The 13,362-nt window shown below is 42.5% G+C and overlaps 1 protein-coding gene and 1 pseudogene across 2 annotated transcripts in view; one reads left to right on the top strand and one right to left on the bottom strand.

Annotated features, from left to right (window-relative positions):
* Positions 1-4,685, bottom strand: part of LVRN (laeverin) — a 58,004-nt gene extending 53,319 nt beyond the window's left edge. For both annotated transcript variants that reach the window (XM_045838104.1, XM_045838105.1), the window contains exon 1: positions 3,843-4,685. In XM_045838104.1, the coding sequence (XP_045694060.1) occupies positions 3,843-4,540 (698 nt within the window). In that variant the 5' untranslated portion in view covers positions 4,541-4,685. The remainder of the gene's footprint in view (positions 1-3,842) is intronic.
* Positions 4,686-11,925: 7,240 nt separating this feature from the next.
* Positions 11,926-12,703, top strand: LOC123818153 (annotated as a pseudogene).
* The last annotated feature ends 659 nt before the right edge of the window (positions 12,704-13,362 follow it).

Raw genomic sequence — 13,362 nt, 5'->3', positions numbered from 1 at the left:
CCAGGAATCCACATGGGTTTTTAAAACATATTTTATTTATTTATTTTTAGAGAAAGGGTGGGAGAAGACAAGGGAGAGAAACATCAATGTGTGGTTGCCTCTGGCACATCTCCCACTTAGGACCTGGCCTGCAACCCAGGCATGTGCCCTAGACTGGGAATCAAACTGACAACACTTTGGTTTGCAGGCCAGCGCTCAATCCACTGAGCCACACCAGCCAGGGTGGAATCTACATGTTTAATAAGCTCCTCTGATGGCTCTGATGTCCATTAAAAGTTTGTAAACCATTGGTCTAATGAAGGATTTTCCAAAGTATAGATGGAGAAAGATTTGTGGTAGCCCTCCTTTACACTATCATAGAGATTTGGCTTATACATGAGAAAGTCAGTCCTTTTCTAATTTTAAGAATCATTTTGATTAGGTCAAGAGAAAGTCTTGGTTTAGTGTTATTTACCTTAAAAATCTAATTCTAATTTTCCTTCTTAATAGAGAGCAGCCCTCAGATTCAGAGCCTATAAATCCTTCAGTAGGCAACAGTACTACTACTCACCAGCATGGTTTTGTTGTATTAGTCTGTGCCATTACAGCTGATAAACTGCAAATGGTTTCCCATTTGTGACAATGGTATAGACTTGCTTTTCAATAAATTTACTTAATATTTTTGTTTAAATCAAGTAACTTTTTAAAGCAAATAATATGGCTAGGGATATATAAATATGACAAACCCTGAGATAATGGTATGCCAATAGATGAAGTTTGGGAAATATTGCTTTGAGGAACAGCCACACTTCAATCTTGCTCTCAACTTTCTACACATGGAAGGAGGGAACCAGACACTGACACACAGAAGCACATGTCCAAGGCATCCGGGAGGGAGCTCCTGTATGGCAGAAATGTGATGACCCTGACAAGTGGAAGAAGGCCAAGAACAGATGGGAAGCATACCCAAAAACCTCTGAAAGTAGAAAATCATAACCTAAACATTAGAAATGGGAGACAGTGATGCTCCTTGAAAATCATTTTCTGGAATGATTTTCTTATTTCCCTTAGTGTTGAGTAAAATTATTTAAAAACATTAGCCTGTACAGACTGTGATAAAGAGTCACCAATGAAAAGAGGTCAAAGTGTTCTGATTGCTGCATCTGAAACTACAGACATCCTAAGAAAAATGAGAAATCAATAAGCAGTTTCTTCCCACATGAGAATCCTCTTCTTAAATTTGTATCTACCAGGAATTTGGCAGACTCCATGTTTGGATAACAGGAGGATGCTCCTAACAATAATACCCTGAGCTAGTGATAGCAGCTACCACGGCACAGATTGTCAGTCACTGCCCCCTCTTTCTCATTGATTTCTCACAGCACTCCAATGGTTGACACTTACTGTGTGTATTCCATGAACAAACTCAGAGAGGTAGAGAGACTGGCTCAAGCCACATGGCTCAGGTTCAAACTCAGCCCCACTGGGTTTCTAAAATCTGTCTCACCACGTCATCACTTTGTCCAAGTTCTCTGAGGCCTTGGCTTCAAGTCAGTCCTTTTCCTTTTCTGAATCATCTCGATTGGGTAAACAAAAAGTCTTGGGTTGGTGTTATTTATCTCAAACATCTAATTCTAATTTTCCTTTTTAACAAAGAGCTGCTCAGATGTTTCTTTTCCTTGTGGCTTCAGAGGCAGAGACCCCAAAGAACAATTTTGAGGCAATAGCTCCTTTAAGAGGCCACAGTTCTGGAGCTCCACCTTGCTCTGTGAACATCTGCAAAACTTTATTAAGATTTCTGCCTGTTTGAATTTTAATGTTCTCAAAATATGGTTTCTGGTTACCACTAGAGTTGGCAGCACAATAGAAAAAGGGACTTTCCCATGTTTGCTAGAGCAGTTTATCTGAGCCACAGCTCCATTAAAACTTCCCCTTCAGGAAGAAGAAAGAGATGGGCGAACAGATGATTTACTTACTGACAGCAGGAAACGCTATCAGGTATGTATGCACACAGTGGGCATTTCTTTCCTCTGAAAAATCTGGCACCCTGAACTACACAGTTATTTCAAAAGGTTTCCAGTGCTCATAGTCCAGCTACACGTCATCCTGATATGAAACTTTTCAGAAATAATTTTCCAAGCATTGATGCATTTTTGGTAGAGAAAAACCAGGCATACTGTCCTTAAAAACAAAAGTTACAGATTACACATCCACTAAGGCAGCTTATTAAACTTATTTTAAAACCCCTAAAGTTTTGAAAATAGCACAGGAGATGATTTAGGGGGTAATTTAGTGGGTTTCTTTCTCACAGAGAACATCTGAGAACATTTTCTCTAATAATAAAGGGTAAAGTACATGCAATTGTGGAAACCACAAATGCTCCAACAGTGCGTGAGTGAAGGAGATCACCAGTTTGAAGGGAAAACAAAACAAAACAAAACAAAACAAAACAAAACACCTTTATATGTGGAATCTAATGAACAAAATAAACTGAAGAACAAAATAAAAACAGGCATGGATACATGGAACAGACTGGCAGCTGTCAGAGTGGAAGGGGGTTGGGGGGATTGGGTGAAAAAAGGTGAAGGGATTAAGCAAAACCCCCCACAACAAACCATATATACATAGCACGTAGGCAGAGGCAGCAGTGTGGTGAAGGCCAAAAAGAAGGGGGTGGGACATGGAGGGCTAGGTGGAGGAGGGCAAAGAAAGGGGGTGGAATGGAGACCAAAGAAGACTTTTACTTGGGGTGACAGGCGCATGATGCCGAATACAGATGGTGTTTTATTGAGCTGTACACTTGAAATCTGTATGGTTTCGCGAACCAGTGTCACCCCTATACATTCAATTGAAAAGAAAAATAAAACACTTTTTTTGGTATCTTCCACCGCCCTAAACCGTTTATCCCCCGTTTCTCGCTAGAGGTCAAGCAATGTGGTCGCAGACGGTGGCAAAAGGCAATTACTGAACTGGAAACATTCCGTGTGGGAGACATTATCTCAAATGAATATAAAAAGAACATATGTACACTACCTGAGCTTGCAAACTCAGAGGGGCGGCCTGTCATCACTTTTATTTATTTTTCCAGCAGAAGAATCCCAAAGGCGCCGGCACGGACACTCTGTAGAGCTGTTCAAAGAGCTGGGTGGGGTAGGGGATGCGGCTGCTCACCAGCAAAAACAGATGCGGGCCCCAGGCAGGGGAGTGGGAGGGGATGAATTAAAGGGGATTCCGAAGGTTTGGAGAACTTTAGCAAAAGGAAAAATTACGAGAGCAAACAGCCCCGACGAGAGTCTTTTTGTTGTTGTTAGTCAGCAGTTACAGAGCGCAGAGGAGGAAAAAAGAGTCACAGTAGGGAGCTGAACGCGGAAGGGCGCCGGGGGAGGGAGCAGCGAGGAGGTCAAGGGTACGATGGATGGTCCCGCGCTTCTCCGACTTTATGCCCGGAAATCACCTGCGGACCTCGTTAAAACGCAAGTTCTCATCCCTCAACCCCCGAAGTATTACAGCTGTTGAGGGTCCGTGGACCAAACGTTGAATACCAAGGGATTTGTTTACTGCAGTGAAGAAACTGAGGGTTAGAGGAAAAGGGGACTTTCTGAAGATAACGACAAACTTCTGAGGGTTGCAGCGACCTTAAAAGGGACAAGCAGAGAAACGAACTGGATGGATAGGGATGGGAGTGAAAAGTGGCCATGGTCTCGGAGCCTTTATTCCAAACAGGATCTCTGGAAGCAAGGGGGAGGAAGGAGGCGCTCTCCCGCTGGCTTGGGAAGAGCTAGAGACGCGCGCGCTTGGAAGCAGGTGGGCAGCTAAACAGACGGACGCGGGGACTGAGGACGCCCGGGCCTGTTCGCCCTTACCTGCGCTCACCCTGGTCCGTGTAGACGTTGAGGAAGAGTCCCTCCCTCGTGTTCTGGTATGCCAGGCCCGAAAAGCTCAGCTGCAGCTCATAGAGGCTCCCGGGCTGCAGGGCCTCACGGAGTTCCAGCACCAGGTATTGCATGTCCAATGCGAACCACACGTTGTTCACCGGCAAGTGGCCAACGGTGGCGTCTGCAGTGCCCGGGGATAGAGGACCCCGCACCTCGGCCCTATCACAGTCCAGGTAGAGGCTGTGCAGTAGCAGCAGGGCGGTAGCCACCGTGCAGCGTAGAGTGATGTTCACGTGGCCAGTGAAGCGCAGCTCTGGAGGCGAGAGCTCGTCCGGCCTCAGCCGGGGCCACAGCTCCAGCTCATAGTGCAGTGGCACGAGCCAGGACGGCAAGCGCAGCTGGTCCCAGGGCCCCGGGGGTAGCCACTTGTCCGGCGTGACCGCCACCGCTGGCTCACGAGTGGGGCCGGGCTTCCGGGCAGGCGGCGACCCCCCCTGCTCGCTCGACCTTGAGGGCTCGGCGTCCCGGACGCCGCAGTTGCGAAGTTCCGACGGCGCGACACGAGCGCAGTGGCCGTACAGGGCTGAGAGCACAGCCAATGCCAGCAGGAGCGCGGCTGCCAGCCCCGCCAGCAACAGGGCTACCGCGCGGCTCACGTAGAAGCCGGAGCTGGAACTGGGTCCCATGGCTGGGACCCTTGGCGGGGATGAGGTGATAGCCTGGAGACTGTGGCGACGGCTTGGAACCCCAAGTCGAGTGCTGAGGGGTGGGAGCCCCCTCGCTTGTACCGTCCCTCCTCCTCCCGGAGGAGCTGGGAGAAGAGAGAGGGCGTTTGGGACCACACTTCCCCCTCCCACCTAATCAGATCCAGGTTCCTGCCTACCCACCCCTCCCGCATGAGCCCAGGGAAGAGGCGGACCCGGCGAAGCCACGCTTGCGCCCCTTCGGGTTCAAAGGGAAAGACCTCGCAGCAGAGGCTTCCAGAGTCGATGCCAGGAAGAGACAATCTGAACAAACTCGAAATTTGGACACCTCCGGCAATGATATTTGGATTCATGGGATTTGGTGGGTGTGTCACGGAGCAGTCCAGGTGTTGTCGGGAGAGAGCACCTTCAGCTCCTTGACTGCAGCGAGGAGCTGCCGGCAGCCCACCTGTTGGCCACCACCGGATATTCGTGCGCTAGGGGCTGGGGCTGGGGCGGGGTGGCGGCGGCTTAAGAACCTGAACTTTTGGAAGTGCTTCTGAAATGACCCGGCGAGGAACAACGGCGCGGTCAGAACTGACTTCCCAAGCCTAATCTTTGGCGGGAAATTCGCCTCCCGAATAAGCTCGGGACTCCCGCAGCACGGGCTGCGAGTGCAGGGATGGAAGCAAGGTCTGGCGTCCCGGATCCTTTTCGTAAGGAGTGCTGGAGGAGGGGGCGAAAAAAACCCCCCAGAGCGTGGCGTCTGCTTCTCCCGGGTGAAGGAGAGGGGAGGGCCGCTATACCTCCGGACCGGACAGGGCGAGAAGCCACTACTTGGCTCTGCAAAGGCCAAGCACTGGGTGTCCAGTCCCGGTACCCGGTCTGGTTCTCCGCTCCCCTGCCCGGGGAAAGGGGAATCCTGCTCTCAAAACCAGCTTTTTCAAGAAAAGAGAATAAAACAATCCAGCGGCCAGCTTTTCCACTCGGAAACAGCCGAGCTGGAACATGTGTCCCAGGCGGTGGCCTAGTCGGTGAGGCCTTAGGCATGGGGGCATCTGTTTGCAATTTAGCGATGCTCTGGGGAGAGTCCTGGGCCTGCGAGCGAAGTTGCGAGACTGCACGCGCTGCGGGCGGAATTGGGAATGGGCTGCAAATACTAACTAAGGAGGCGCTGCAGAAGAGGGAGGGAGGGTGGTTGAAGATCCGGTAGCTGGCTGAAGATTTATTTGAGTGTATCCCGTCGTTAGACTCCTCCAGTTATTTCAGCACGAAGGGAATTTTTCTATCACAGTCGCAGAACTGTCTTCGCTTTATTTCTTAGAACTGTATCTCCCTTCTGCTAAGAAAACCCTCCCACCCGAGAGGAGACAGGGTAAACCCAGGTGATTCTTTGGGAAATGTGATCTTCCCCGCTCCTGAAACTGACATTAATCACATTAACAGCAACAACAAAACACACACACACAAACTTTCCAGGACAAGATGGAGAAGGGAGACTTGACAACAAGTTCACACAGATGGTTGTGCTATAATCTGTGGACTGGTCTCCTGATTCTGGGTTTGATTTGCTTTCTTCAGAAACAAAACAATCATGTTTTAAAATAATTATGACCACATGCATCACTCCCAGAAGATCCTGGGCAGAGCTGGGTAGAGATGCTCCTTCTATTTCTCTCTGCAAAACCTGCCTTAAGTCAGGCTGCCAGGATTGTGAGTTACTGAGCTAGCAGGGGCCCCTGGCTATAGGCCATTGTAGGACGGGACTGTCACAGATGTGGTGCTAATTAATTATTGTCCTTATGACCCCCCTGGACAATTTCTTGAAGGATTTTGAAGGATTCCAGACTCCCAAGAAAAGGTTTTTAAAAAGAAACGGAGTCATAACAAAATTATTTCAAATTCATGTTAGAGGTATGTTTTCCCTCAATTTTATATAAGAAATTCTATTGAAAAGTGAGTACGTGGACACAAGTATTTAATTCCATTTCTCTAATATCATTAAAGAAATAAAGATTGGGTAATACACAAAAGGTCTCAAAGTAATAAAATCACACCAAATGATTCATCAATTTAAATATCGTATCAAGAGGGAAAATATCTCTGATAAATCATTAATGCCACCCAAAAGAAGTTACAAAATAATATGGTGGCTTGGTCGTGTTTATATTAACCAAAGGGAACTGGAAAATACTATTATGTGAAATATTTGAAAATACTATTATATGAAATATTTAATATCTCAATGAAAGGGTAATTCTGGGACATAGATCAATTGACAGAAAAAAACAACTAAAATATTTTTAAAATTTTAAGGAGCTGCTTGGAAAACCTACATACTATTCACATCAGCTAAAGCAGCGATTCTCAACTGGGAGCTTTTGCTGTTCTCCTCCTCTGGACATTTGGCAATGTTTGAAGACATTTTTTGTTGTCACAACTTTGTGGGGATTGCTACTGGTATCTACTGTGTAGAGGCTAAGATTAGCGCTAAACATCCTACAAAGCATAGGATACCCACAACAACAGAGAAATACCCTGCTCAAAAAGTGACCAATGCTGCTATTCAGAAAATTTAAGCTAAAGCCATTATTTAAGCCTTTTATACGCTCCCCAAGTAAAACTTAACCTTTGTATCTTGTGTCACTTCTTACTTTTGCTGTTTATGTCTATGCTGTGGCATGTCTACTGTTTTTCCATCTTTATTTCTTGGTACTTAAAATGAACCTCTATAATACTTTATTATCCCTCTTGAGCTACATGACAATTTTTCTTCATATACCTTGAAAATATACTTTTTGAATGAGTAATACATTCATAAGTTTCAAAATCAAAACATGAAATTTTTAGGTCAAAATATGAAAATTTATAGGTTGAGTTATCTTGCTTCCACCACTTACATAGTTAATAATTTGAACAGTTTTTTGTGTATCCTTTCAGTGTTTATATATGCAAATCAAACAAATACAATTATATACCCTTGTATTTCTCTCCTTACAAAAAAGTATACTAAAAATGCAATTCTGCACCTTGCATTTTATTTTTTTAACAATATATCCTGAATATCTGTCCACATGAATTCACAGATATATTTCACAATCTTTTCTACAGCTGCACAGTACTATATTGTATGGACGTATCACTGCAAAACTTTTCCCAGCTTGGTTATTTGGAAGGATTTAGCAAATTCTATAGAGTATCCATAGACTTTTCTTTAAAGAAAAAGGATATGGTGCAGCAAGAGAAAGAAAACAGACAAGTATTGGAGGGCAGAAAGACATCCCATGTGCAAGGTCACCAAGAGCCCATATTTACATAATTGGACCATGTTGTATCATCAGTGTCAATCAGCAAGGTCTATGAGAGGAATCATGTTTAGAGAAAGCTCATAGGAGAAACTCTTCCAGAGGCAATCTACATAATCAAACCAGGTTTGTCAGACTCATAAATCCAGTGGCAAATTGTAAGTAAAGAAACTAACCCTCAGGGGACTCCAGGGAGAATTTCAGACCTTAATTAGCACATCATTAATTGATTAAGTATCAAAAAACAGATATCCAGGCCTGGCTGGATGGCTCACTTGGTTGGAATGTCATCCCATACACCAAAAGGTTGTAGGTTCGATTCCTAGTCAGGGGCACATACTGAGTTTGCAGTTTGATCCCTGATCAGGGCACATATGGGAAGCAACCAACAGATGTTTCTCACTCATATCTCCATCTTTCCTTCTCTCTCCCTTCCTCTCTCTCTAAAGTCATTAAACACATCCTTGGGTGGGAATTAAAAAATAAAAAATGACATCCAGAAGAAAGGGAGAGTAAAGACCATTGAAAATCCTTTCCTCCATAAAAGCAATGTGAACATTGGAAAAATTGTCAGAATTAACTATACCAGAACTCTGGAAAGTGACCAAGAGTTTACAACAATCCAAGGAGTGTTCATTCAAGAATAACAGCCAAATCTCAGTAAAACAAACAAGCAAAACCACATGGAGCTTTATCCTCAGTGAGGATATTTTTAAATTGATTTTAGAGAAGGGGAGAAAGGGAGAGGGAGACAAAGAGAGAGAGAGACATCAGTTGGTTGTATCATTTGCCTCCAATATGCACCCTGACGGGATCCCTTACCGGGAATGAAACCCACAGCATTTTGGTGTACAGGACAATGCTCCAACCAACTGAGCCACCCAGCCAGGGCTGAGCTTTATGGCATTTTAAGGTGCTTTATTCTCATTTTTCTCTTTTTAGCTCTGCGATGGCCTTAAAAGTCAAGAGCTTGCTAGCATGGTGAAAACCAGCAACATGGCAGCCACTGGAAAGAGCATAAAAGTGTAAAAGTCCCTTTAAAATCTCATTCTCAGATAACTGTCATATTTTGAACCATTTGGTGATTCCCAAGAGCTCTACTCTCAAGGCTCTCTTTATTGGCTCTGATTGAGTTCACCAAGTATGAACAGCCTTTCTCCAGGAGCATAGGTTGAAAACAATCATAGCCAATTGTTTAATATTGCAACTGCCTAAGGTAAACAAACAACCAAACAATTGAAGCAATTTCTAAGCTCATCATAAAGCTTAACATGAAAAACTCAGGAATTAGATGTCTATAGCAGGCTTTGAAAAGCTCCAACATATTCCTGAAAATCTAGAAGGACACATACATGCATAGGGCAATGCACATAACTAAGGCTATACATATCCCAGAAAGGACCTGAGAAGGCCCCAGGCTCTCACATCTGGTATTTCTCAAACCAAAGGATCTTGATAGGGGAATTCAAGAGTTAAAGATTTTACTCTTCAGTTCCATCTACACTGTCATGAAAGGTAGGAGTTCCTTCTTTCTTTCTGCTGCATAGTATCCCATTGTGTAAATGTACCACAGTGTTTTGATTTACTCATTTATTGATGGGCACTTAAGCTGTTTCCAGCACTTGGCTATTGTAAATAATGCTGCTGTGAACACCTGGGTGCATAGGTTCCTTTGAATTGGTGTTTTAGGATTCTTAGGGTATAATCCCAGCAGTGGAATCACTGAATCAAAAGGCAATTCTATTTTTAGTTTTTTGAGGAAATTCCATACTGTTTTTCATGGTGGTGCACCAGTCTGCATTCCTACCAACAGTGCACTAGGGTTCCCTTTTCTCCACATCCTCGCCAGCACTCGTTTCTTGATTTGTTAATAATGGCCATTCTGATTGGCATGAGGTGGTATCTCATTGTGGTTTTAATTTACATGTCTCTGATGACTAGTAATGTTGAGCATCCTGTCAAATGCCTATGGGCCTTCTGTATGTCCTCTATGGAGAAGTGTCTGTTCAGGTCCTTTGCCCATTTTTTAACTCAGTTGTTTGTCTTCCTGGAGTGGAGTTGTATGAGTTCTTTACATATTTTGGAGATCAAACCCTTGTCCGAGGTATCATTGGCAAATATGTTTTCCCATATGGTTATTTCCCTTTTCATTTTGCTGATGTTTTCTTTAGCTGTGCAGAGGTTTTTTAATTTGATGAGATCCCATTTGTTTATTCTTTCCCTTATGTCCCTTGCTCTAGGGGACATATCAGTGAAAATATTGCTATGTGGGATATCTGGAATTTTCCTGCCTGTGTTTTCCTGTTGGACTTTTATGGTGTCATGGCTTATGTTTAAGTCTGTTATCCATTTTGAGTTTATCTGGTGTATGGTATAAGTTGATTGTCTAGTTTCATTTTTTTTTGCATATGCCATTCCAGTTCTCCAAACACCATTTGTTGAAGAGGCTATTTTTACTCCACTTTCTGCTCCTACCCACTTTGTCAAATATTAATTGGCCATAGAGACATGGGTTTATTCCTGGGCTCAGTATTCTGTTCCATTGATCTATGTGTTCTTATGCCAGTACCAGACTGTTTTAATTACTGTGACCTTATAATATAGTGTAATACCAGGTATTGTGATTCCTCCTACTTTGTTCTTCTCAAGATTGTTAAGACTATTTGGGGTCTTTTTTGTTCTATTTAATTTTTTGAAATATTTGTTCTAAATCTGTGAAATATGTTGTTGATATTTTAATAGGGATTGCATTGAATCTATAGATTGCTTTGGGTAGTATGGACATTTTGATGATGTTAATTCTTCTGATCCATGAACATGGTATATGCTTCCATTTATTTGTATCTTCCTTAATTTCTTTCTTTAGTGTTCTGTACTTTCTGAGTACAAGTCTTTTATCTCCTTGGTTAAGTTTATTCCTAAGTACTTTATTTGTCATGTTGCTATAGTAAATGGGATTTTTTCCTAGTTACTCTTTCTGATATTTCATTGTTGGTGTACAAAAATGCCTTCGATTTCTAAAATAAGCCAGGCATGAAAGACAAATACCATATGATCTCACCTATAAGAGGAACCTAATAAAAAAATGAGCAAAATAGAACCAGGGGCATGGAAAAAAGGAATAAATTGACAGCAACCAGAGGGGAGTGGGGATGGGGATAAAGGGGGAAAGAAGGGGAAAGGTATGGTCAAGGAACAGGTATAAATGATGCATGGACATGGACAATAGGGTGAGGACAACTATGGGAGCAGGGGCAGGTTGGGCGAGCAGGGCAGGGGAGAGCAATAGAGGGAAAATTAGGACAACTATCATAGAACAGTAATAAAAAAAACGTGTAAAAAGAGTTAAAAGATTTTTGCTTCAGGTATAGATGACAGGCTTAAGTGATTAATCTATGTGGAAAGCTGTTATTTCAGGAACAGGAATGCATGACCTACAGTGAGTCCAGGTCAACAAGCAATTCAACCTTTGTGCCCCAAGGGTCTGTAAGCAATTGAGATTGTATGTGAGCCATTGTGTTCTATTATGATGAAGATAAAGAATTCTTGATCAGCAGATAAAGAAATACTAGGGAAATCACTGCTGGACTGCAATACTTACCTAATTAACCTTTTTTCCCCAACCCCCTTACACTTTTCTCCTTATAAAACAGTCTGCTTGAGTTGAAATATTAAGATAGTGTTGGGGAGTACATAACCCATTGTCTTCTCAGGTTGCCAGCAGCTGAATAAAGTGCCCATAGAGATTCAATCCTCGTCTCTCCTCATTGGTTCAGGGAGAGATGGGCAGGATGAATGCAGACCTTTCTGATTTTAATTTCAAATCAATAGCCTAACTTTACACCTTAAGAATTAGAAAAACAAAAGCAAACTAAACTCAAAGATAGAGAATGATGAAGATTAAGTAGAGATACATAAAACAAAGAATAGAAAAACAATAGGGAAAATCAGTGAAATCAAAAGCTGGTTCTTGAGAAAGAACAACAAAATTGACAATCCTTTAGGTAGATTGACAAAGAAAAAAGACAAGCAACTAAAATCAGAAATGAAAGTAAAGGCCCTTTTGTCTCTCTGAGCAGCATCATGGTGGTGGGCACAAACAAGTGCCTCACAAAAGGTGGCAAAAAGGGAGCAAAGAAGAAAGTGGTTGACCTATTTTCTAAGAAAGATTGGTATGATGTGAAAGCCCCAGCTATGTTTAATATAAGAAATATTGGAAAACACTAGTCATAAGAACTCAAGGAACCAAAATTGCATTGGATGTTCTGAAGGGTCATACATTTGAAGTGAGCCAGCTAATCTGCAGAATGATGAAGCTGCATGTAGAAAATGCAAGATAATTACTGAAGAGACAAAAACTGCCTGCCTAATTTCCATGGTGTGGATCTTACCCATGACAAAATGTGCTCCATGGTCCAAAAATGGCAGACCATGACTGAAGCTCATGTTGATGTCAAGACTACTGATGGGTATTTGCTTCATCTATTCTGTGTTGGTTTTAGTAAAAAATGAAACAATCAGATTCAGAAGACCTCTTGTGTTCAGCATCAAAAGGTCCACCAAATCTGGAAGAAGATGGAAATCATGATCCAAGAGGCGCAGACAAATGTCTTGAAAGAAGTGGTCAATAATTGATTCCAGATAGCATTGGAAAAGAAATAGAAAAGGCTTGCCAATCTATTTATCTGCTTCATGGTGTCTTTGTTAGAAAGTCAAAATGTTGAAGCCCAAGTTTGAATTGGGAAAACTCATGGAGCTTTATGGTGAAGGTAGCACTTCTGGAAAAGCTACTGGGGATGAGACAGGTGCTGAAGTTGAATGAGCTGATGGATATTAGCCCCCAGTCCAAGATTCTGTTTAAAATTCAGACATTTAATGGTGACATATAAAAAGGCCTATTTAGAAGAAGAAGAAGAAGAAGAAGAAGAAGAAGAAGAAGAAGAAGAAGAAGAAGAAGGAGAAGAAGAAGGAGAAGAAGAAGAAAGAAATGAAAGTGAAGACATTACTATCAACCTTACAAAGAGAAAAGGGTCCTAAAATAATATAAACAGTTATATGCCAACTAATTAGTTAACCCTCCAAAACAGACAAATTGTTTGAAACATGCAAATTATCTAAACTAATTCAAGAAGAAATAGAGAATCCCAACAGACCTATAATAAATAAAAAGATTGATTTAGTAACAAAAAACCCTCCCCCCAAACAAAAGTCTTAGACCAGATGGCTTGATCAGCAAATTATACTAAACATTTAAAGAAGAATTAAAACAAATCCTTTTTAACTCTTCCCAAAAAATTAGAGACCACACCAAGAGACATCATAAGTAAAATGACAAAGGTTAAAGACAAAGAGAAAATCTTAAAAGCGTCAAGAGAAAGACAGTTGAGCTTCCATAAGACTACCAGCAGATTTCTCAACAGAAACATTTCAGGCCAGAAGGGATAAGCATGAAAGTGATGAAGAGCAAGAACCTACAACAAAGGCTCTTTTAAGGTAATCATTTAAAATTGGAGGAGAGAT

Source organism: Phyllostomus hastatus, unplaced genomic scaffold, assembly GCF_019186645.2.
Source record: "Phyllostomus hastatus isolate PE091 unplaced genomic scaffold, TTU_PhHast_1.1 phas_contig_254, whole genome shotgun sequence".
In the NCBI taxonomy this organism is placed as follows: Eukaryota; Metazoa; Chordata; class Mammalia; order Chiroptera; family Phyllostomidae; genus Phyllostomus; species Phyllostomus hastatus.
This window is presented reverse-complemented; position numbering and strand designations above follow the sequence as displayed.